This window comes from Cnephaeus nilssonii (assembly GCF_951640355.1).
Source record: "Cnephaeus nilssonii genome assembly, chromosome: 5".
Lineage (NCBI taxonomy): Eukaryota > Metazoa > Chordata > Mammalia > Chiroptera > Vespertilionidae > Cnephaeus > Cnephaeus nilssonii.
Genome location: NC_137076.1, coordinates 93,535,120 through 93,560,929, shown reverse-complemented (window position 1 = coordinate 93,560,929; position 25,810 = coordinate 93,535,120). Strand labels below are relative to the sequence as shown.

The following is a 25,810-nucleotide window of genomic DNA, read 5'->3' as shown; positions in this document are numbered from 1 at the left end:
CTTCAAGATAAATGTATAGCTTTTAGTTGGGACATCATTTAGAAATGTAGCAAATGTTAATACAAGATTTTTCCCCCCTTTTCCTTGGTGATTTTTGGTAAGAGTTTTAAAAGAGGTGATGAGGTATGACTACATAAAGGAGATTTGACCTGATTTTCAGAGTCAAGAGAATAATTCTCTGAGAATGTGCCAGTTGAGCTCAAAACGAAAGATGAGCTGAAGTAGGACTAGTATTGGGGGCATATCCGAAGGCCTTCGAGGTAGGAGAGCGAATGATGAGAAGCCCAAAGGGTCAGAGCTACAATGGTGACTAGTAGTAGCACTATAGTCCAAACTATTTGGGGCTTTATAGGCTTTGCCAAATACATTAAACCTTTACCAGGTGGCCAATGGGGAGCCATGGAAAATTTTAGGAGAGGGGGACATGACAAAACTAGATTTGTATTTTTTGTAAGATCCCTGGGAGCTGGAGTATAGGAGATCAGAGTGAAAAGCATGGAGACTGTTTACAGGGCTACGGCATTATCCAGGTGAAAGATAGAGCCTTGGAACGCAGCAAAGGCAAGGAACCCGAAAGAAGTAGGTGAATTTGAGATGTATTGTGCAGGTCGGGCCTACAGGACTGGTGATTCAAGTTTAACTAGCACAATCGCACCAAGTTGAACACTCTTACCAGCCAAGGAAATCAACTAATGGGGTTATTGCGAAGTTGCAAACTCCACGCCTCCCCCCCCCCCCCCCCCCCCGCCCCCGACCACCCACCCTTTTCTCCTTTGCATAGAATCAAAGGCCCCCGTGATCCGGAGGATCTATGGTGTGTCCCGGCAGCACAAACCAACCGCGGACAAGGCTGGGTTCTCCAGGCCGCGTACGGGACTCACGCGATTTTATCACCCGGAGGTCAGTGGCACAGAACCGCAGTTTCCTGGGCAACACCATTGTCCGCGCTCTGGGCGGGGGAGGGGTCACTAAGAACAACGGCCATAAGAGAACTCGGGAAGAAAAGGAGAGTCCGAGAAAAAAGGGGAAAAATGGGCAGCACGTGCGGCGGTCCCCGCCGGCGCCGGTGATTCGAGGACTCGGCACAAGGCGAGAGTGGAGGGCGGGAGGAGCCAGAGAGCGCGCCTCTGATTGGCGGCACCGGGGTGCTGGGACGCCTGTGATTGGGCGAGGCCGCACAGAGGCCTGCTTTTTTTTGAACCGCGTAGGGTTCTGGGTAGCAAAGGCTTTGGAAGGGTCTTAACCGAAAGAGGGAGGGGGAAGGTCGCCAACAAACGGCTGAGATCACAATCCGTCTGGGACCAGGCCGGGGCGTTCCCCTACGTCCATGGAGAGAGCCAGGCCCGAGCCGTCGCCTCAGCCACGCCAACTGCCGCGGGCGACCCCGCCGCGTCCACTGCGCCCCGCTCCGCCCCAGCTGCCAGTCGAGGGCACCCCCTTTCGCCCTCAGTCGCCCCCAGCCCCGTGCGCGGCCGCCATCGCGACCGTGGCCTCGCCGTGCGGGGAAGTACCGGCGTCGGGCGGACAGCCCTCCGTACGGCGGCTGCTACAGGTGAAGCCGGAGCAGGTGCTGCTGCTGCCGCCAGGGCCACCACTGCCTCCGGCCAGGGACGAAGACGCCGCCGCCGCCTCGCCCGCGCAGGCGCGGCTGCTGCAGTTGAGGCCGGAGGTGCTGCTGCTGCCGCCGCCGCCACCGCCCACATCCGAGGGCGCACCCTGCAAGCCCGAGGTGCACCCGGTGCCGCCCCGGGTGCTGCAGGTCAAGGCGGAGAAGCAGGAGCTGGGGCCCGGCTTGGATCCCTCCGTGGGGCCTCGGAGGGCTGTCGAGGCGAGCCCGAGGGCCTCCAGGACGGCCAAGGTGGAAGGCCCTGGGTCGGCCCTGGACAGTCGCCGAGGGGACCAGAAGAAGAGCAAGTTGGAGGCGGAGGAGGTCGTGAGGGCCGCGGAGAAAGGCGGGGAAGGCAAAAGCCTGATGACGGCCATCAGAGAGAGAATCATCAAAACGGAGGAGCCCGAGAGACTCCACGAGGACTGCAGACTCGACCGGGAGCCCGCGTCTAATGGGCTGGTCCACGGCAGCAAGGAGGTCATCCTGGCCCAGCCGTCCAGCGCCTTTGGGCCGCACCAGCAAGACCTCAGGATCCCTTTGACTCTCCACACGGTCTCCCCTGGGGCCCAGATCCAATTTCAGGGACCTCCACCTTCAGAGCTGATACGATTGACCAAGGTCCCCTTGACACCGGTGCCTATTAAAATGCAATCCTTACTGGAGCCTTCTGTAAAAATTGAAACCAAAGATGTCCCGCTCACCGTGCTTCCCTCAGATGCAGGTATTAGACGGTAGGGGAATCTGGTTTTCAGATTTCGGCTATGTTGCCCCATAGCTGACATGTCAGCAGTTCAGAAGCCTAAACTAGAAAAATAAAATCATGGAACTGATTCTTTTCAGGGCAAAGTCTGCACAGGTATCGCTTCTGATCGACTTGTACATATACCAGTAAAATACACTAACACGTTCAAGATTACCAAACATTTTTTTAAAAATCTAAGGTCCAACGAAGTTGAGATTTAGATGTGACAAATGTTTACACACAAAAATAGAAATATTTTTGCTAGGTAATACAAAGCCCTCGGTTTATACATTACAGATAATATTTTAAAATATTATAGTAGATCAATATTTTACATGTATCAAGAAGCCAAAGAAAAAATGTGTTTAATGAAAAGATGGTTATTATTAAAATAAAATAATTTAGAGGTCATTTTTCTTCTTTAAAAAGGAACAGTAGACATTGTTCTGGAAAAAAACAGTACATGATTAAATGTAACATTTTAGAATTATAAAAGCTAAGGATTTAGAGAAATTTGGAAAATGAAAAATACTGTAGAATAAGCTAAAAAATGTTTTCAAAGAAGTGACTATACTTAGAGTGGTAACAACTACAAGTAGATATTTTATTCTATCCATTATTTTCAAATATATAGTTAGAAAATTTCTTATTTTAAGGTTTCAGACAAAACACTATGCCAATGAATGTCATAAGTTATATTAATCTTCATGTTTTCATTAACTTTCACATTTATTGTTTTTGTTACTTTACTGATTTTCTTCACTCAACCCTCTTATTTTTAACTTCAGTAGTTTTTAAATGTTATTTTCGTTTTTTAAAGGAAAGGGAAAGCTTTCTTTATAATGCTTATTTCATCCTTTGTGCATTAAAAAATTGTTCATATATCAAGTAACCCTAAAGAGAAACAATATAAGAAGTTCATAGACAGTTGTTTTTGATGAATTATGTAAGATATGAATTTAGTCAACTTACTTTATTGGAATATCAACTGGATCTGTGATTCTTAAAAAGTCACTTTCTTATTTTCCTCCCAGGACATGGGACTAGTGTTGTTGACCCATATTGGTAGGAGTTTCACCTTCTTAATGAAATATAACTAATACAATATTGTAATATTATAAATATTTTGCTTGAATGGACACTACAACGGCACGTAAATGAGTTCCTTGAAACCTTTTGGGAACGCCTACCTAGTGCTAGGATTATAGTCATCAATTAAGTCATAGTTCTTGTCCCCCATTAATAGAATAGTTTTTAATGGGAAGTAAATGGTAATGATTGTTAGAGGTATTGATAAAGCTCAAAGAAGTAATAATCCAGCAGTTTATTGTCTTCAACATTATTCCACAATATCTTATTATTATTTTGAGAAAAAGAAGAGTCATTCTAAACTACAGTTTAGAATGCTGAGTTCAGGGGTAATGAGGAGTTCTGGAACACTGGCAGTTCTTTGGCTATATTCGAGTGTATATTTTCTCCAGATAGTTAAAAAATAAAAATGGAGGTGCATTTCACTTTAAAATTGTGTGTGAGTGTGTGTGAAACACATTAATTTAGTCTCTTAATTTTTGTCACGTAGGAATACCAGATACTCCCTTCAGTAAAGACAGAAATGGCCATGTGAAGCGACCCATGAATGCATTTATGGTTTGGGCAAGGATCCACCGGCCAGCACTAGCCAAAGCTAACCCAGCAGCTAACAATGCAGAAATCAGTGTCCAGCTTGGGTTAGAGTGGAACAAACTTAGTGAAGAACAAAAGAAACCTTATTATGATGAAGCACAAAAGATTAAAGAAAAGCACAGAGAGGAATTTCCTGGTAATTAAATGAATAAAGCTTCTAATTTCTTTTAAATCAATTTATTTAGGTAAAGATTTGCTTAGGCTGAGATTGAAAGACAAAATGTGTAATCTCTTGTCTAATCTGATATGTACAATAATGAACAATGGCTAATATTATACTAATGATTGAATTGATACTGGGCATAAGTTTCCTTAAACCGAACCAATTAGAGGGCTATCTAGTCTTATTTGTTAACTAATGCAAACCAGGGACATACAGTTTTATTGTGTTTTTGATTAAATATGTAGATATAAACTTATGAAGATAAAAGCTCCAGGATTCTAGGCTATAGTTTTGTAAACATACTAGAAAACAAAGTTTTAAAATTATAGCAATAGAAAAAAAAAAAAAGCATGCACACTTAAAGGCAATGAGAATGCAGGGATTTGCACCATGCTCTATTTTAATATTATATGATTATCAGGACATAGTTCTGCCTTTTGATTGATAGATTTATCCTCATCATGATTTAATTTGAATTGAATTCTGATTTCTTCCCCAGCAGTGGGAACATTAAGATTAAGCATGGGCCCTGCCAGCATGGCTCACTGGTTGAACATCAACCTATGAACCAGGAAGGTCATGGTTCAATTCCTAGTCGGGGCACATGCCTGGGTTGTGGGCTCAATCCCCCCAGTATGTGGCATGCAGGAGACAGCCAATCAATGATTCCCATCATTGATGTTTCTATCTCTCTCTCCCTCTCCCTTCCTCTCTGAAATCAATAAAAAAAATATATATATATATATATATATATATATATATATATATATATATATATATATTTTAAAAAGATTAAGCTTGGGATAGCATCCAGCGTAACTGTGCATGGTAGAAAACGAATTATTTTTTTCTAAAGTATGAGCAAAGAGGTTCTGGGGGTGGGAAGTCAGAGGCAGCAATTATAGGGAACCAGCAATTCTCCTGGTTATACTGTAGCTATAACTGCCATAATGCCACTCTTCTGACTTTGGAAGGAAATTTAGTTATTTGTGGACTTGGAGACTGCCAAGTCTAGGCGAGTGAATCTTTCTAAATTAGGCATAAAAATAGTGATTGCTCATTATGACCATTTCAGTGTAAGATATAGGCAATTGTATCTTAGAGAAAGTAAGGAAACAGGAGGAGACAGATACTGTCTTACTGGAGCATTGTTTTATAGGTAGCGGAAAAGCTTTGGGATTCAGACTTAATGCTTTTACTTACTAAGATTCCATGTGTTTGGATATATGACATTTGACTTTAATTTCTTTGAATTATCACAATGTTGATCACTACTTAGAAGCTATATGGATATATATGCTAAAATGCATAAAAATAGTATTATAGAGCTGGAAAAGATACTTTAGACAATAACTTATTTTTTAAAAACTTAGCTAACAATGGTTTTCAGTTGTTAGTATGGAAAATAATACAATAATTAATAAATACTAATACAAGAATAAACTTTTGCATACTTACAACTGTAGACCTACTTTTGCCCCAGCCTATGTGTAAAGAACTATTTAAAGGCTATATAGCGTCCATGTGTTCAAATTAAAAATAGTTTCTTTTCTTCTATAGGTTGGGTTTATCAGCCTCGGCCAGGGAAGCGAAAACGCTTCCCTCTAAGTGTTTCCAATGTATTTTCTGGTACCACACAGAATATCACCTCTCCAAATCCTACAACAATTTATCCTTACCGCTCCCCTACCTACTCTGTGGTAATTCCCAGCCTACAAAACACCATCATTCATCCAGTTGGTGAGTTGGTTTTATTGTAGATTATGAATCTTTAAATAGCTGTGTGAAAATCTTACCTCAAGTTGAAATTTTGCTTCTGTTAGCTTAAGAATTTAGAAAAACAATATTAAGGGGAGGAATGGAGAAAGTGAAAACATTAAATCAGAGGAGGAAAATTTTCAGTAGACGTCAAAGAACTTGGTTTGCCAGAGTGGCAAAGATACCATGTGTAAAGCCTCAGACCTTTTAAGCAAATCAGGATGAGCCCATAGAATAGGCAGGGAATACAGGAAATGTCTGAGGTCACTCAGTAGGAAATAGGAGTGTCTTTTTACTATCAGCATGAAAGAATGCCTTACTAATGGGGTGTGAGGCACCCTGTCCTGGAATTTAGTAATGATGACTGATCATTAAGACTGTTCTCTTGCTGCTCTAGAAAAGCAATGGAAGTAATCTATTTTCTACCAAATATTTGTCTCATTATATTGTCTTTCCCTAAATTTCTTCTCTTTTATGAGTTCTTTACAACCTTTTTGTCTGTTGCATTTAAGAACCCCAAATTAAGAATCTAGTAGCAAAACTTGTTATAGAGCTATCCATCATTGGTTTGTTCTTCCAGAACATATTTTAACCACATATTAGGCAGAGCTTTACACATCCACTATCTAAAGCTACCTGCTCAGATCCTCTGGTAATAAAGCCACCTCTATGTGCTGAGAGATTTAGATATCTTGAAAGTTAACTTATTAGAATTTTATGCATTTTCACCTCTTTTTCTGAAACAGTTTAGCAATTGATGGCAACGAAGTCACATTCAGTATGTCTAGGCTGAAAAGAAAGATGCAGAAAGCGCTGATTTTATATCCTTGTTCTTTCCCAGCCCAGTCAGGCACTTTTACCCTCCCCTATTGGCAGGATCTCTTTAAGCCTGTATTTCTACGTAGGCTTAATTATGCTTTTGTTAACTTACTTTGTTTTGTCTGTTACGTTATTTATGGTTTCTATTTTCACAATCTGTTTCTTCTCTTAATTCCTTTTTCTAAAACCTTTACCTTCCATCTGCTTTTACTCACCATTAAATGCTGTATATTTGCACAGGGACAAATATATCAATGTTCTTATTTGAGGCAGCTGACAGTTTTATACAATATACAGTTGACCTTTAAACAACACGGGTTTGAATTGCATGTATCCACTTATGCATAGATATTTTCCCCAATAAATCCAGTAGGCTCTCTGTATCAGCCAGCTTTACATCCACGATTCAACCAATAGTAAATACTATTTTCGATCAATGGATACAAAGGGTCAACTGAGCATTCTCAGATTTTGGTATTCGAGGGGGTCCTGAAACCAATCTTCATTGGATACCAAGGGCGGACTGTATTTTATGCAATTCTGAGGAAAGACAATTACCAGGGAAGATCAAATACAGTTGTTTTACCTGTATTTAAAAATTCTGCCATATCTGTCATGCCCTACTGCAATAAGATTCCTTTCATATCTACCACAAATTAACCCATGGCAAATCCTGTTCTCACTTGGGAATTTCCCACCATATTCACATTGAATGCAATAAACTGAAAAAATTTTACTAATTGCTTCTTTAGCTTTTTCAATTAAAAAATTAAATGCCATTCATAATTTAGTTTAATATATAGAAGTATACAAAATAAAATAAAAATTATGCATGCCACTACACTGAAACCTCTATTAATATTAAAAATAATATATTTAGATAATAGAAAATTCAAACAGTATTGACAAATATAAAATGAAAATCTGGCTTTTTCTTCTGCTTCACTGCCCTGTCTCTCCTCCCAGATATCCGCTCCTTAAAAGTAACCTCTGTCAGTGGTTTCATATTACTTATTTTAGAAACATTTATATATACACTAGAAACCCGGTGCACGAAATTCGTGCACGGCAGGGGGTTGTCCCTCAGCCCAGCCTGTACCCTCTCCAATCTGGGACTCCTGGAGGGATGTCCGACTGCCCGTTTAGGCCCGATCCCGTTCGACTGTCCGTTTAGGCCCGATCCCAACAGGATCGGGCCTAAACGGGCAGTGGGACATCCCTCTCACAATCCAGGACTGCTGGCTCCCAACTGCTTGCCAGCCTGCCTTCCTGATTGCGCCTAACCGCTTCTGCCTGCCAGCCTGATCACCCCCTAACCACTCCGCTGCCAGCCTGGTTGATGCTTAACTGCTCCCCTGCCAGCCTGTTTGCCCCCAGCTTCTCTCCTCTGCTGGCCTGGTCACCCCTAACTGCCCTCCCCTGCAGGGTTGATCACCTCCAACTGCCCTCCTTTGCAGGCCGGGTGCCTCCTAACTGCCCTCTCCTGCTGGCCATCTTGTGTCCACATGAGGGCAGGATCTTTTACCACATGGGGGCAGCTATATTGTGTGTTGCAGTGATGATCAATCTGCATAGTACTCTTTTATTAGATAGGATAGAGGACTGGTGCACGGGTGGGGGCCAGCTGGTTTGCCCTGAAGGGCGTCCCGGATCAGGGTGGGGTTCCCTTGGGGCGTGGAACGGCCTGAGCGAGGGGCCTGTGGTGGTTTGCAGGCCGGCCATGCCCCCTGGCGACCCAAGCGGAGGCCCTGGTATCTGGAATTTATTTTCCTTCTACAATGGAAACTTTGTAGCCTGGAGCGGAGCCAAGCCTGGGGCTCCCTCCGGGGCGGCAGCCATTTTCTGTGGCAGTTAATTCACCTTCTACAATTGAAACTTTGTAGCCTTAAGCGGGTGGGCCCGGCCAGGGTGTGCGGAAAGCTTTGCTTCCCCTGTTGCCGCCGGCAACCCTGGCCTGCTCTCTCAAGCTCTATTCTGCCGCCATTTGTTTGAATTTGTTTACCTTCTATAACTGAAACTTTGTAGCTTGAGTGGAGGCTTAGGCCTGCAACGGCTATGGAAAGCTTGGCTTGCTCTGTTACCTGGGAAACCTTGCTCTCTGTGGCTGTAGCCATCTTGGATTGGGGTTAATTTGCATACTCGCCCTGATTGGCTGGTGGGCGTGGCTTGTATGGTAGGCGTGGTTTATGTAGCGGAGTGATTGTTAATTTGCATATTACCATTTTATTAGAGAGGATACCAACATTCCATGTTTTTGTCTTGTATTTCATCACTCAATAATTTTATTCATTAAAAAATAGTTGAGCATCTATTCAATGTCAAGAAGAATTTAGAGCCCTGGAGATAACAGCAGTGAACAAAACAAAAGGTCTCTCTTCTCATGGCACTTAGAATCTAGGTGAGAAAGAGAAACCAAACAATATAAAATAAATAAACAAGGATGACTTCAGTTTTTTCAAAATGCTATGAAGGAATTAAATAGAGGGGATTGATATTGGTGATGCTGTTAGGTAAGGTGGTTACTAAGGCTTATGGTTGAAGAGTTTATTAAATTCAACTGAAACATGAAAAACATGGAGTGACTCAACTAATGCTTGACCTATGCTCTTTTTACTTCTGAAGGTGAAGCCCCACCTGCCATCCAGTTGCCCACACCTGCAGTCCAGCGTCTAAGCCCCATCACACTTTTCCAGCCTGCCGTCTCCAGTACTGCCCAGGTGGCCGTCCAGGCTCCAAATCTGCCCCTCCGCCCAGCACTCTCACCCCAGCGCTTTGCTGGGCCCTCCCAAACGGACACTCATCAGCTGCATTCTGGAGCCAGTCACTCTGTAAAGAGACCTACACCTGTCTCTCCGGAGAGCACCACTAGGATTCCAGCTAGTGCAAGTACTGCCCATGCCAGATTTGCAACCTCGCCCATCCAACCTCCCAAGGAGTATCCAAGCGTTTCCACTTGTCCCAGAGGTGCTCCAATCCCTCAGGCTCCTCCTCTTCCACACTCACATGTCTACCAGACCCCTGCCCTTGGCCATCCAGCCACACTATTTGGGACACCACCTCGATTCTCTTTTCATCATCCTTACTTCCTGCCTGGACCTCACTACTTCCCATCAAGGTAAATGAACTTTTATTTCTTTTCACCTACAAATACATGTAATGAATTTTCGTTTCTGAAGGCATCTCTTTTTTACTGAAAAAGGGACCTTCTCAATTCTGCTTGGAATCTAATTTAGATTAGAGGCTGAAGAGGGGCCAAGCAGTTAACATAAATACATGAAGGGGCCTAAATAAGGATTGGGGGAGCCAAAGAGAGTACATGCCCCATCTAATGGGGCAATTGCTTCAGCTCTAGCCAACTGTTGCCACATGAAATATGGGTGCCAGTGTTGCCAGATCTGATTTTTCATGAGAAAATAGTTATAATGGACCTTAAGATTATTTAGTCATCCCCCTTACTGTATAGACCTGTGTTTCTCAAATGTTATATGTATATGAATAACATGTGATCTTGTTAAAATGCAGATTCTGAGTCGGTAGGTCTGGTGTATTTCATTTAAGAATGTCAAAGCAGTAGGTCAGCTATAAACATTAAACTGCATATAGTTTTCCAAAAGAGAAGACCAGCCTTGTAAATTATAACATTGTTTGCTTTTCTAACTTCTACCTGTATGTATCTGATGATAATTTCCCCAAGGAAATGGATAATCTTACTAATGCTTGTTTAGATAGCATATTTTAGTAAAATCCAGCCTGGCTAAATAACAAATTTAATTGAGTCCCCCTCAATTCTCTTATTGTCTCTGCTCCCAACTGATAACAGAATCTTCTATAAAGAATATTCTCCTCTACTCTAATCCATTCATGTGTGGAATTATTCAATCATTTCAATACCATAATTGAAATGACATTTGCTGTACATATCAATTATATAAATATATATCAAATATAAATATTTTCCAGAAGTCCATTTTGCCCTGTATATCTAAAGTAAAAATCAAAGAGGTTAGCCAATATAATCAAGGAGTTATTTTATAAAACACAAGGACTTAGAAGTACTGATCCCTAGCTCTGAGAGCTAACATCTTTCTCCCTTCAAATCTTAACAAATCTTACCCATCTTTATACTGTGCTTATTGAAACAATCTCTCCCTGTACTACATTAATTTCTCAGTTTAGTTCTTTTTTTATCCCTTCACCCTTTCACCTCTTCTTTCTCCTCCTTGTAGTATTTATAGTTTTACAAAGAGATATCTAGGATATTTTCTTGTTGGCCATTGAGTAAATAAGTATATTTAAAAGTTTATTGAAATTATGTATATAAAAAGGATGTAAAAGACAAATGAGAACTTGTTAGTTTAAAATATATAGAAAATATAATCACATATATTTATGCATATATACCGTATTCACATACATACATACATATACGTGTATGGGAAGGTAAGTCCAAAGAATTCCCAGGTTTATGAGAATATATAGAATCTTAACTGTAAAATTTCAAAACAACATATCAAGGTTAAAAGCAATTATCCTTTACCTTTGTTTGGGTTATAAGTTTATTTAAGAATTTGATTGAAGTTGTGGACCATTTCCCATAATAATGCACATCTACAGATATATACAATGTTTTGCATAAATCTTATGGAGGAGGGAACTTAAAGGCTCCAAACAAATATGTTAGACTTAGCTAACATGGAATACCTTCTACTGTAACTATCTAGAAATATGAAACTTAAATATTAACAATTTAATACCTACCTGAACTTATCATTTCCTTTGCTGTGTGGAAGTTTTTTAGTTTGATGTAAGGACAAGTGCTTATTTTTGCTTTTGGTGTAAAATTCAAAATATCATCGCCAAGGCCAATGTGAAGGAGCTTACTGCCTCTGTTTTCTTCTTAGAGTTTTATGTTCTTACTAGAGGCCCGGTGCACAAATTCGTGCACAGGTGGGGTCCCTCAGCCTGGCCTGCAGGATTGGGCCGAAACCAGCTCTCTGACATCCCCCAAGGGGTCCTCGATTGTGAGAGGGCACAGACCAGGCCGAGGGACCCCACTGGTGCACGATCAGGGCGGGGGAGCGACATGGGAAGTTGGCCAGCTGGAGAGGAACCATGGGAGGACTCCAGGGCATGTCTGGCCCGTCTCGCTCAGTCCTGATTGGACAGACCCCAGCCGCAAGCTAACCTACCGGTTGGAGTGTCTGTCCCCTGTTGGTCAGTGCACATCATAGTGAGCGGTTGAGCAGCTTTAGCATATCATTAGCATATTATGCTTTGATTGGTTGAACAGATGATTGGACAACCAGACACTTAGCATATTAGGCTTTTATTATATAGGATATTTAAGTCTTTAATCCATTTTCAGTTGATTTTTATGTTGTGATATAATAGAGGGGTCCAGTTTCATTCTTTTGCATGTGGCAATCTAGTTTTCCATTTATTGAAGACATTATTTTCCCCCATATACTCTTGGCTCCTTTGTCATAAGTTAACTGATCATACACATGTGGGCTTATATCTGGGCTCTCTATTTTATTCCATTGACCTATGTATCTATTTAATGATAATAGCATACTGTTTTATGTAGCTTTGTAATATAATTTTAAACTAGGGAGTATAATGCCTCCAGATTTGTTGCTCTTTGTCAAGATTGCTTTGGCTATTTGGGGTCTTTTGTGATTCCATACAAATTTTAGAATTGTTTGCTCCATGTCTCTAAAAAATATGCCATTGGAAGTTTGATAGTCATTGCATTGAATCTGTAGATTGCTTTGGATAGTGTGGAAATTTTAATAATATTATTTACTCAAATCTATGAACATGGAATATATTCCCATTTATTTGTGTTTTCTTCAATCTCTTTCATTAGTGTCTCATAGTTTTCAGTGTTTTAGTCTTTTACCTCCTCGGTTAAATTTATTCTTAGGTATTTTATCCTTTTTGATGCATTTATAGATGGGATTATTTTCTTAATTTTTTTGATATTTTGTTATTTGTGTATAGAAACACAACTGGTTTTTGTTTATTGATTCTGTATCCTGCAAATTTATTGAATTAATTGATTAGTTCCAACAGTTTTTTGGGTGGAATCTTTAGGGGTTTCTATATATAATGTCATCTACTAATAGAGACAGTTTTATGGTTTTTTTCTTGCCTAATTGCTCTTGCTATGACTTCTAATACTATGTTGAAAAAAAGTGGCAAGAGTGGATATCTTCGACTTATTTCAGCTTTTCAATGTTATCTGTGAATACTTAACTTTAAATAATGGATAGAAAACTATACATCCAAAAATGGGATGAAGATCAGTAATGAACTAGAAGACTGTACAATACTTTGAATCAAGTATATCTAAATATATACATATAAAATACTTCATCTAACAACAAAATATATATTTTTCTCAAGTGCACATGACATATTCTGTAGGATAGACCATATGTTAGAACACACGATAAGTCTCAAAAACTTTAAAAGATTGAAATCATACATAGTTTCTTCTCCAGTTATGATGGAATAAAACTAGTAATCAATAACAGAAAGAAAACTGGAAAATTTATAAGTATATGGAAATTAAACAACACACTCTTCAACAACCAATGGTCAAATAAGCCATTATGAAGGAAATTTAAAAATACTTTGAGAAGAATGAAAATGAAAATACAACATATAAAAATGTAAGGGATTTTATAGTGAAAGCAGTGCTGATAGAGAAGTTTATAACTGCAATGGCCTATATTTAAAAAGAAAGATCTCGCCCGACCGGTGTGGTTCAGTGGTTGAGCTTCAACCTATGAACCAGGAGGCCACGCTTGGATTCCCAGTCAGGGCACATGCCTGGGTTGTGGGCTCAATCCCCGGTGGGGGGCATGCAGGAGGCAGCCAATCAATGATTCTCTTTCATCATTGAAGTTTCTATCTCTCTCTCTCTGTCTCCCTTCCTCTCTCTCTAAAATCAATAAAAACATATTATTTTAAAAAAAGAAAGATCTTAAATCAACAACCTAACTTTACACCTTAAGAAAGTGAAAAAAGAAGAGCAAAGAAAACCCAAAGCTAGCTCTGACCAGTTTGGCTCAGTGGATAGTGCGTCGGCCTGCGGACTGAAGGGTCCCAGGTTTGATTCCGGTCAAGGGCATGTACCTTGGTTGTGGGCACATCCCAAGTAAGAGGTGTGCAAGAGGCAGCTGATCGATGTTTCTCTCTCATTGATGTTTCTAACTCTCTATCCCTCTCCCTTCCTCTCTGTAAAAAAATCAATAAAATATATTTAAAAAGCAAAGAAAAAGAAAACCCAAAGCTAGCAGAAGGAAGGAAATAATAATGATTTGAGATAAATGAAATAAAGGATAGAAAAACAATAGAGAATTTCATGAAATAGAGAAAAGTCAACAAAAGTTGATCTTTTGTAAAGATCAATAAAATTGACAAAACCTTTAGCTAGACTAAGATAAAAAGAGAAAGAAAACATATAGCCCTGACCAAGTAGCTCAGTAGGTTAGAGTGTCACTCCTATATGCCAAGGTGTTGTGGGTTTGATCTCAGGTCAGGGCACATACAGGGGTCAACCAATGAATGCATACTAGTAAATAAGTGGAACAATATGATATTTTTCTCTCTTTTTCCTCTCCCCTCCCTCCCTCATTTCTCTCTTTCTCCCTCTCTCCCTTCCTCTCTCTCTCAAATCAATGAATAAAAATTTTTTAAAAAGAAAGAAGACATAAATTATGAAAATCAGATATGAAATTGGTTACATTACTTCTGACCTTAGAGGTATAAAAATGATTATAGAATAATACAGTGAATAATTGTACATCAACTAGTTAGGCAACAAAGATAAAATGGACAAATACATGAATTACCAAAACTGACTTAAGAAGAAACAGAAAATCTGATCAGACTTGTATCAAGATATTGAATCAGAAATCAAAAACCTCCCAACAAAGAAAAGCCCTGGGCTAGATTGCTTCAAACTAGTGAATTATAGCAAACATTTAAAGAGGAATTAACATCATTGCTATCAAACTCTTATAGAAAGTGTAAGAGGGAACACTTCTAAGGCCAACATTACTCTGTTACCAAAGCCAAAGATCTCACAAGAAAGAAAATTACAGACCAATGTATCTTATGAATATAGATGTAAAATATACAAAAAAATACTAGCACCTTGAATCTAGCAGCATAGTAAAAGGATTAAAAACCAGGAACAAGTGGGATTTACCCCAGGAATGTCTTATGTGGTTCAACATTTGAAAATTACTTATTACAACAGACTTCATTAATAGAGCGAAGGAACAAAACCACCTGATAATTTTAATTGATGCAGAAAAAACATTTGATAAAATCCAACACCTTTTTATGACAAAAATCAGTTTCTAATTTCAAACTTATTCAGCAAACTAGGAATATAAGGGAACTTCCTCAACATAATAAAGGACATTTATCAAAAGCCCACACTTAAATTCATATTCAATGACAGAGGACTATGATTGGGAACAAGATAAGGATGCCCACTGTATTTCTATAAACTAGAAATGAGCAATGAGCAAAATCCAAAAAGGATATTAAGAAAACAATTTCATTTACAATAGCATCAAAAAGAATACTTAGAAATAAATCTAACCAAGGAGGTACAAGACTTGTAAACTGAAAAATATAAAACATTGCTGAAAGAAATTAAGGAACACTTAAATAAATGAAAAGAAGTCTGTGTTCATGCATTGTAAGACTTAATATTGTTAAGGTGGCAATACTTCCCAAAGTGACTTACAGAATCAGTAGAATCTCTCTTAAAATCCCAATGGCTTTTTTGCAGAAATGGAAAAGTTAATCCTAAATCATATGGAATTTTAAGTGACCTACAATCTTGAAAAAGGAGAATAAAATTGGAGCACTGATTTCAAACTTACTACAAAGCTACAGTATCAAACAATGTGGTATCAAAGCCATAGAAAGGGAGAAAATATTTGTGGAAGATCATGGACTGTTACCCAAAATATGCAAGGAACTCTTAAGAAAATGAACAATCTTATTTAAAATGTACAAAATACCTGAATGGACACCTCATCAAAGAAGATATACAGATGGCAACTTAAGCATTTGAAAAGGTGCTCCACATCATCATGTATCATTAGGGAATTGCAAATTTAAACACACATATATCAGAATTACCAAAATCCAAAACACTGACAACACAATGCTGGTGAGGATGTGGAGCAAAAGAAACTCTTAATTCATTGCTGGTGGGAATGTACAACCACTTTGGAAGACATTTGGCAGTTTTTTACAAAACTAAAAATACTCTTACCATATGATCAGCAATCAACTTCTTAGTATTTATCCAAATGAATTGGAAACATCCTATCTAATAAAAGAGTGATATGCAAATTGACCATCACTCCAACACACAAGATGGCTGCCCCCATGTGGTGAAAGATGGCTGCCCCCATGTGGACACAAGATGGCCACCAAAAGATGGTCAGCAGGGGAGGGCAGTTGGGAGGGACCAGGCCTGCAAGGGAGGGCAGTTGTGGGCGATCAGGCCAGCAGGGGAGGGAAGTTGGGGGCGATCAAACCTTCAGGGGAGGGCAGTTAGGGGTGACCAGGCTAGCAGAGGAGGGAAGTTGGGGGTGACCGGGCCTGCAGGGAAGGGTAGTTGGGGAGGACCCAGGCCTGCAGGGAAGGGTAGTTGGGGAGGACCCAGGCCTTCAGGGGAAAGCAGTTGGAGGGGACCAGGCCTGCAGGGGAGGGCATTAGGGGTGACCAGGCCTGCAGGGGAGGGCAGTTAGGGGCAAACAGGTTGACAGGGGAGCAGTTAGGCATCAATCAGGCTGGCAGGCAGAAGCAGTTAGGGGCATTCAGGAAGGCAGGCAGGTGAGCTGTTGGGAGCCAGCAGTCCTGGATTGTGAGAGGGATGTCCCAGATTGGAGAGGGTGCAGGCTGGGCTGAGAGACCACCCCCCCCCCCGTGCATGAATTTCGTGCACCTGGCCTCTAGTGTCTACATAAAAACCTGCATATGAATGTTTATAGCAGCTTTATTCATAAGGTGAGTAGATAAACTGTGGTGCATCTAAACAATGGAATATTCTTCAGCACTAAAAAGAAATGAATTGTCAAGCCATGAAAAGACATAGAGGAACTTTACATGCATATTACCAAGTCAGAGAAACCATGAAAAATATTTTATTTTTGCCATATTTATCATTTTGTTACAGAAATTTTCATATGCAAAACAGATGGAATAATCTCCATGTACCCATCATCCAACTTCAACAATTATCAACATTTTAGCTCCTTCATTTATTTATTTCCCCCTACCTTTTGGGGAAAGTGTCTTAAGTATTTTAAAGTGAATTATAGACATCATATAATTTCACCTGTAAATATATCAGTATGTATATTTACTAGTTAAGGATTTAAAAAAATAGCCTCCTACTATTTTCATACCTAAAAAATTAATAATTCCTTATTGTTTAATTTTCCTCCATTGTCTCAGAACTGCCTTTCCACATTTGGTTTGTCTAAAGCAAGATCCAAGCAAGGAATACACATTGGATGTAATTATGGCTCTTAAGCCTCTTTTATGCTACAATAGTACTTACCTTTTTTTTTTTTTTATACCATGTGTTTATTGAAGAAATAAGAAATTACCCACATCCTGAATTTGGCTTATTACATCCTTGGGTATTGTTTAACATGTTTCCCTATCACCCATTTTCCTATAAAATTATAGTTATATCTTATAACTGGATTAGATTCAGGTTCAGTTGTTTTTCTTTTTTTTGCAATGATACCTCATAGGTGGTGCTTTGTACTTTGTATTGTATCACATCAAGAGGTACATAAAGTTTTTATTCGTGATGTTAGAATGATCTGTAGGTTCAGGTATTGTCAACCTGATCATAAATTTCCCCACCTAAAGCAGTGTTTCAAATATTCTCTTCTTTTTTTAAAAAAATTTCTTTATTGATTAAGGTATCACATATTTGTCCTCATCCCCCCATTCCCATCCCAAACCCCTCCCCACCCCCCTGTTGTTCGTGACCACTGGTTAGGCTCATATGCATGCACACAAGTCCTTTGGTTGATCTCTCCCCCTTATCCCCACCCTCCCCTACCTTCCCTCTGAGGTCCGACAGTCTGATCTATGCTTCCTTGTCTACAGGTCTGTTCTTGTTCATCAGTCTATGTTGTTTATCATTTCCCCTAGATGAGTGAGATCATGTGCTACCAGAAATACACTTATAAGAACCAAAAATGAGATAAACAATAATGGTTATGCTGAGAGGCAAATGAATCAGTCTGTAGTGAGTTTCTTTCTGGGCCAACAGTTCTTTTGAGTCCCAATTTCAATGTCAAACAGTTCCTTAGTGTACATGTCAGCAATGATATTTCAGTTCTGGATGGTGGACAAATGGTGGTAATGCAGGTCCAACCCTCTCTGGTTTGGTCCTGGGCAACCTGCAGTGACGCAACAGCTGCTGACTGCTAGTATGGCAAGGCGTTGTCAGTGTCTTCCATCTCTGGACTGTTTCTCTTCTGTCTTCATGGCTGGGTTAGTCCTGTCAATTCCTCTCTGTTGCAGGAATCCACATGATCTCGGAGTTGTTTTCTGAAAATACTAGAGGCCCAGTGCACGCTGGGTCCCCTACATGCTTTTGCTTTTCGCGGTGGAGCTGGGTGCCTGTCCGCTGGTGCACCAGGCCTTTCAGAAGCCTCCGGCTCGGCAGAGGCTTCTGAAAGGCCTGGTGCCGAAGCAGACAGGCACCCAGCTCCCCCGCTTTTGATGGTCCGCAGCCGCTGAGGGGGCCTCTCAACGGCCGCTGAGGGGGGTTGCCACGGACACCTGGCTACCCTGCCGTTGAGAGGCGCAGCTGGGTGTCCGTGGCAGGCCCCCTCAGTGGCCGCGGATCTGGCCGTTGAGAGGCGCAGGGGGCGGGACTCGCCCCCTGTGCCTCTCAACAGCAGGGTCGCCCCCCTCAGTGGCAGTGGATTCGTGCCTCTCAATGGCCGGATAGGCCACCCCGAGTCCCGCCCCCCAGCCTCCCGCCGCCCAATCGTGGGTGTAGCGGAGTGATGGTAATTTACATGTTACTCTATTATTAGATAGGATACAAACATATTCTCGACCAAAAGTTAATAAAGGAATCTTTTCTATAAATTTGACTTGCGATCCTTTTTTATTTTTTGCCCAAACGATTTTCCTTTGGCTTGTTTTGACACCATGTATGTTTTACATGGGTGTCTTGCTGTTAACATTACAAATGAAAGTTAATTTTCTAAAGTAAAAATTTTCTAGATGTAATTTACTTACAGGATATTTTTCTTTACATGATATTCTTCTACTATCCCCCCCTTTTTTTATTTAAATATTAGGAGGCTTTTGGAAATTTTATAATGTAGTCTTGATAGCTTTTAAATTTTAATTTTTTGCACTAAAATATGACTACTTTAGGTTCATTACATGTTATGCAATTTTACCATGAGATGAACTACCAATAAAAATTTTAGTTAACACTTTAGGAACAGCTTTTTGTCCAGTACAATTAATTTTTCTAGAATATTTGCTCATTTCAATTAGCCAATTTAAATTAGCCTGAAAACTTGAGTACTATTTTACTGTCAAATTTAATACTCTAACAACAATCTTATTTTATCCTGTAAATATTAGTGGAAAGGATTATTTGCCTTCTTGAGTAGGCCCTGAGCATTCCTGGTGCTAGGCTGGATTTAGATATCAAAAACCCACTTCCCCACATCATGGGTACAAAACAACTCAAACAAGTCTTGTTGCAGTGAGAGGGCAGCTGCTGTCGGCCAAGTCTCTGTCTGTTACCTGGGTCCCAATTTGAGCTGTGCATGGGAAGCTAAGCAGCCATGGGGGCAGGAGACTTCCCTCAGAAGGGGTGAGGGTTCAGGCCCCTGCAAAGTTGCGGGGGTGAGGGTCTGTGCCCCACCTCTGTTGACCCCCAAGTTCTCTCCTGATGGCCCCTGTGCGACTGTGCCTGTCTTAGGTTGTTCCTTCCCTGAGGAATCTTACCCGTCTCTGGCTAACCAGCCATCCTCTGGGGCCAAGCAGGGTGACATGAGGTTCAGTTTTGTCTCCTTGGTAGCCTATGCCCCCGTGACCTCCATGCCCAGCACCTGCCTTGGGATCCCCTTGCCTGCTGGCGGGGCCCCAGCACTGATCACATATCTTGGGGAACCTGGGTTCCTTCTCCAGGGAGGGCCCAGCTTGCCCCACTGGGCGAGAGACAGATCCATGGTACCAGCCATCACGAGGCTTCAACCTTGGCATAAACAGACAGCTCAGGCAACAGCTGTGGGCAATTGGATAGTGAGAAGAGGGTCCCTCTTGGCCAAAAGGGCAAGAGGGGCCAATATAGAACGCTCAGGTTCCTTCCCAGGGGGCCCTCTACACAATGGAAAGGATTAAATCCTTTCATGTCCTTTTTAAATTGCTGCCAGACATTCAAAGAATTAGTTTGTAAGTTTGTTTGGGATAATTGTATATTATGCTGTTGTAATTCTAAAATATCAAGAGATGTGTTACCTTTGTCTCCAAGCACCAAAAGTAACTATTGGTGTACTATTTTACTGTCAAATTTAATACTCTAACAACAATCTTATTTTATCCTGTAAATATTAGTGGAAAGGATTATTTGCCTTCTTGAGTAGGCCCTGAGCATTCCTGGTGCTAGGCTGGATTTAGATATCAAAAACCCACTTCCCCACATCATGGGTACAAAACAACTCAAACAAGTCTTGTTGCAGTGAGAGGGCAGATTTTTTGAAAAAATCTTGGTTCCAAATGATTTTTTATTGATTCCCAAGGGTGCAAGATACTATTATAGGTAATGGGGGTAACACAAATCTGGGAAAAATTATAATGACATTGTAGAATAATATCATATAAGGATATTCTTTGCTCTAGGCCATGGCAATTCCATTTCAAACTGGCTGTCAATTTCTTTTTGTACAGACAAGTCTTAATTACATTTTCTGCAAATAGTGATAGTCCCTTCCTTTGGTGTCCACACAAGCCAGAAACCTCTCTTTAATTTTACACACAAAGGAGCAGTGGTTTCATTTTGTGTCATACAAAAGGGAAGCTGGGTGGAGACCCCTGTGTAATTATACTTCCTTGCCCCACCCATGGTCCTCCTGGATGACCAAGGTGTTTGGTATTATTGGTGACTACATTAGGCAGGGGATCAGCCCACGTAAGGGCTCTTACCCATGAAGGGTCAGGAGCATAAGTCCAAAATACTTCCCCATTTGCCCCAGGTAATATTACCGTATAGCTGATGACTGCTAGCATGGCAAGAAAGACGTTCTCAGGCATTCTTGGGTTTCTGGTCAAATACTCTCTTTTGTACAGTAGTATCACTTGAAGGTCTCAGACCAAATAAATCAGAATCTTTGGAGGTTAAGAACCTGGGCAGCAGTGTTCTTTCAAAGTTTCCTTGTGTAATTCTAATGGTCACTTAAGGTTGAGAAATAACAGTGTAATTATTTTAGTAGCTAAGATGATTGTTACCTTAGACACATGAGATTGCAAAATGATGATTTTCTGATTTGATATTCATTCATTAGCTGGAATTCTTTTATGAAGAAAAGCGTTTCCTCATCAACTATTTGATTACTTCGAAATTTGGAAGGACAGGACCAACTCTTGATTCTTTCCACATATCAATGAATCTTGTGTTGTTTTGGGAATATCATTATGAATATTTTCTATATTTGATATGTTTTAATACTTTGCAGTCATTATTTATTTATATATTTTGATGCTCAAATTTTCCCATTTTTTTTTGTCCAGTTGGCTTTGTCCCTGTGTCCTTGATCTTTGATTTGATAACTTTTTTGCTCTCTGGCACAGTATATTCCAGATTTACCTTGTACCTTATTTATACCAGACCTGGAATCAACTGTTTTACCCAGAGTTCCAAGTTTCTTTTACTGAAAGTGATATTTAGAAATAGCAATTTGGGCAATAGGCATGCTTATTGCTACTGAATTAACAGGGTATCTAGGTCTTTTCAGTAAAAATATGTATTTTTGTGAGAAAATCTGAGTTTATATTGATATTTCCAGAATAAATATAATATTGTAGAGTTTCACATGAAGTTCTTTGATTTTATGTGCATAGTATCTTCCTCCCCTAAAAATCTTGGTTCCTAATGATAATAAAATCATTACTTATTTGCTTTATCCTACCAAACATGTTTTTTCCTGATATACATACACATATATACATGAAGAGAGTATATTTCAAAACAATATCAATAGTTTCAAAGCAGTGATATCATAATAAAATTACTGAATGAAGTTTAAGATTTATTTGTGTTTCTTTTTCTTCATGGTTATATTTTACCAGGAAGGTACAATGAAAATATCAGATTTAAATTATCTTGAAATATCTTTTCTCTTTATATTTAAGGCACCTACAACTTGATATAAACTTGGGTATATTTGCTTTCAATTTTTAGGGACTATTTTTTAAAAACTAAATTTGTTTAAAATTATATAAAATATTTATATGGTTTCAAAATCAGAATTTTCAGATTTGCTTTTTTTTTAAAAATCATCAGTTTTTTTGCCCTTTAAACCCCATAATAAAATGTACATTTTTAAGAAGTCTGGCTTCCCTTCTTGTTTCCTTTCCTCTTTCTTCTCTCCTCCTATAGCTAACCATTTTAATTAGATTTTATTTTATCTTTACATTCTTTCTTTTTTAAAATAAAAGCAAAATGTACATGTATGTGTATATTTAGCAATAGATTATTAAATGCAACTTCTTTTAAGGCTAATCATACATTGAAAGTGTTTCCGATTTCCAAAGTACTCAATATACATTGAGTTACTCTCAAGTTCCTTATGACAGATCTTTCAAATTGGCAAAACAGGCAATATTATCCCTATTTTATATAAGGAGGCCGTACGGCCCAGATAACTTAAGATTTAAGATTACCAGGTGTGTAAATGGCACAGCTAGAACTAGTGCCCAGGTAGTGTGCTGTGGTAGTTAGGATAACAAGTTCTGGTGTCAGGTTGCCTGATTCTATTTTACTGCTTATTAATTATATGACTTTGAGAAAATTGCTTAATCTCTTTAAGACTCCATTCCCTTATCTGTAAAGTAGAGATATTATAATATCTATATCATAGAGTGGTTCCAAGGAATATTTAAGATAACATATATACTCCTTAGCCACTGTCTAGAAAACATAGTAAATGCTTATTAGATGCTGACTAATATTATTATTCTGATAATTCTGTTTGATGCTTTTCTCACTATACCATGATGCTTCTAGTTAATCATTTTCATCTATATAACCTTCTAGGATTACTCTTGTCTTAATATATTTTATTCTCTGAATATAACACTAACTTTTTTTTTAAACATACCAATATAGCCATGTGATGTTTGCATTTTAGACTTCAGGATATGCCTAGTATACACCTAGATTTTAGGCCTATTTTAAACAAATTCTCCATCAAGCCTTATATAGTATCTTGCCTGTATTTAATTCAAAAAAAAAAGCAGTGGTTGAATTGTTTCTAGCTGATGTGAATGCTTGGTGGAGGAGATAGCTTTGAGCACCCCCTGAAGTATCATGGACGGAGGGACCTGAAGGTGGAATGGGTACAGGAGCTAAGTCATAGTAGCTGGAAGCACAATTGTTCAGGACATATGCATTGAATTAAAAATGCCCGAATGAAGATGTGGCAGTAGGAACGGAAACCTGAAGCATTTTAGAAACTTGGCCTCATATTTATGATATTTAACAAGGTCCCTGGCACTTGGAGATTCGGAGGGTGAGACACCAAACCACTGAATATAACCATATTTTCCAAGAGTTTGAGATGATAGTCTAATATGTTCATCATACTTATGATTTTCAAGGGAAGGAAACAAAGTGGACTTTTTTTTAAATGTGAGAGCATGAAATAAAACACCCACCTTATTATAGGTTTTTCTGAGATCATTATGTTTATATTATCTGTCACTAGATGGAGTCCATGAGCCCAGGGAAGTCTGGGTTGGACTTTTCTATATACCTCTTCCTGATTTGCTAGATTCCTGTTCTGTGCCTTTGAAAGGGAGCAAATATATTTAAAAAAAAAAAAAAAAGTATTTTTTTGACAAATGGATTTGAATAGTAGAATTTTTAGATTTGCCTTTAAAAAATTATCATTTTTTTGCCTTTTAAAAAATCATCAAAATAATTGTTTCCAATTCTTCACATTCCTGCCCTCCAAAAAAAATTTTTTTTTGAAAAGATCTTTAAAACCACAATTTAATATCAGTTCTAAATCTTTCTGGTGTTAACTGTTCTTTTTTTAAGAATATATTTGTATTGATTTCAGAGAGGAGGGGAGAGGGAGAGAGAGACAGAAACATCAATGATGAGAGACAATCACTGATCTGCTGCCTCCTGCATGCCCCACACCAGGGATTGAGCCCTCAACCAGGGCATGTGCCCTGACTGGGAATCGAATCGTGACCTTCTGGTTCATAGTTTGATGCTCAACCACTGAGCTTTGTTTCAAATATTCATAAGACATTGACGCTTGCAACCGACTAATGTATTTCAGAGGGAAGGGAGCAGGGTAGGATGCGATCAACCAAAGAACTTATATGCATATATGCATAGCCCATGGACAGAAAATAGTGTGAAGGCCTGGGGAGGGGGTGGGAACAGGGAGGAGAGGATCAATGGGAGAGGGAAGGGGACATCTGTAACATTTTCAACAATAAAGATAAATTTAAAAAAATATTAATAATAACAATTATTGCATTGCTTACTGTCAGTTTTTAAAACGGCACAGCACATGCCTGTATTTCCAAAACTTCACATGGTGTCAGGCAACATGAGAGAAAGGACCAGATAAGTAATTTTTCTTTATCAATGCTGTCAAAAAGAAGCCGAAGGCTGATGATAGATAATAGTCTAGTGAGTCACCTGCTTATTACTTTGCCATTTGTTTTCTGTTAGGGCTAAGCAATAGTAAAAGAGCAAATGAATACATGACCTGGTAGCAGAAAGTTATCTTGGGAACCTTCCAGAGGATGCAGTTAAACTTGATTAATTAGTCTGTATGCGAGACAACATGTAGGCAAGGCATGATCTAATTCCTTTTTTGTCTTTCTGCTGCAGCACGTGTCCCTATAGTCGGCCTCCCTTTGGCTATGGAAATTTTCCAAGTTCAATGCCAGAATGCCTTGGTTATTATGAAGACAGGTACCAAAAACATGAGGCTATGTTTTCAGCTTTAAATAGAGACTATCCTTTCAGAGACTACCCAGAGGAACGCACACACAGTGAAGATTCTCGAAGTTGTGAGAGCATGGATGGGACCTCTTACTATAATAGTCATAGTCACAGTGGGGAAGAATTCCTAAATCCCATGCCTCAGCTGGACATCGGAGTCTTGGAGAATGTCTTAACAGCTCCTACATCAACTCCCTCTAGCATCCAGCAAGTCAATGTCACTGATAGTGATGAGGAGAAAGAAGAAAAAGTGCTCAGGAATTTATAATTTTAAAACAAATATGCACAGAAAATAAACATTTCTTAAAATATATTCTGGGTCAGTTGGTGTGAGAAAAAAAAGCCTACAATGCTTTGTTGAGAGTTTTCAGCCATGCTTTGAGGAGTCAAACCAAATGCAATTTATGCCTGCATAACGTTTTTATTAGTGAAACTGGAGTCCTGATGTTTCATCATAGGAATATTTAAGATACAAAATAGTTTATTTTTATGGAAGAAATTTGCATCAACATATATTTTCATCATTTTATCTTGGAATGTGCAAAATACCAAATCTTCACAATTATATGTGAGGGAAAAAGGAGTATGACATGACAAGTGTGATTTGTATTTTATTTCAGGATACATTATTTATTTTCTTATATGATTTTTTGTTTGGTCTTTATGTAATATTTATGGCTGTAACATTTTGAAAATATTTTGATAACTTTTATTAGTGAATTGGGACTCAGTTACTAAATTTAATTTATACTGATA

General features: G+C 39.4%; 1 protein-coding gene across 2 annotated transcripts; it reads left to right on the top strand.

Annotated features, from left to right (window-relative positions):
• Positions 1 to 1,327: 1,327 nt before the first annotated feature.
• SOX30 (SRY-box transcription factor 30) lies at positions 1,328 to 25,322 on the top strand (the record flags this gene model as incomplete). Of its 2 annotated transcripts, XM_079772454.1 has the most annotated exons (5): positions 1,328 to 2,330; positions 3,931 to 4,170; positions 5,758 to 5,937; positions 9,397 to 9,889; positions 24,941 to 25,322. In XM_079772454.1, 5 exons carry the CDS (start codon positions 1,328 to 1,330, stop codon positions 25,320 to 25,322), a joined length of 2,298 nt encoding a protein of 765 aa, XP_079628580.1. The 2 variants fall into 2 exon arrangements, with proteins under 2 accessions (XP_079628580.1, XP_079628581.1); XM_079772455.1 differs by lacking the exon at positions 9,397 to 9,889 and having other exon boundaries at positions 24,941 to 25,059.
• Positions 25,323 to 25,810: the final 488 nt, after the last annotated feature.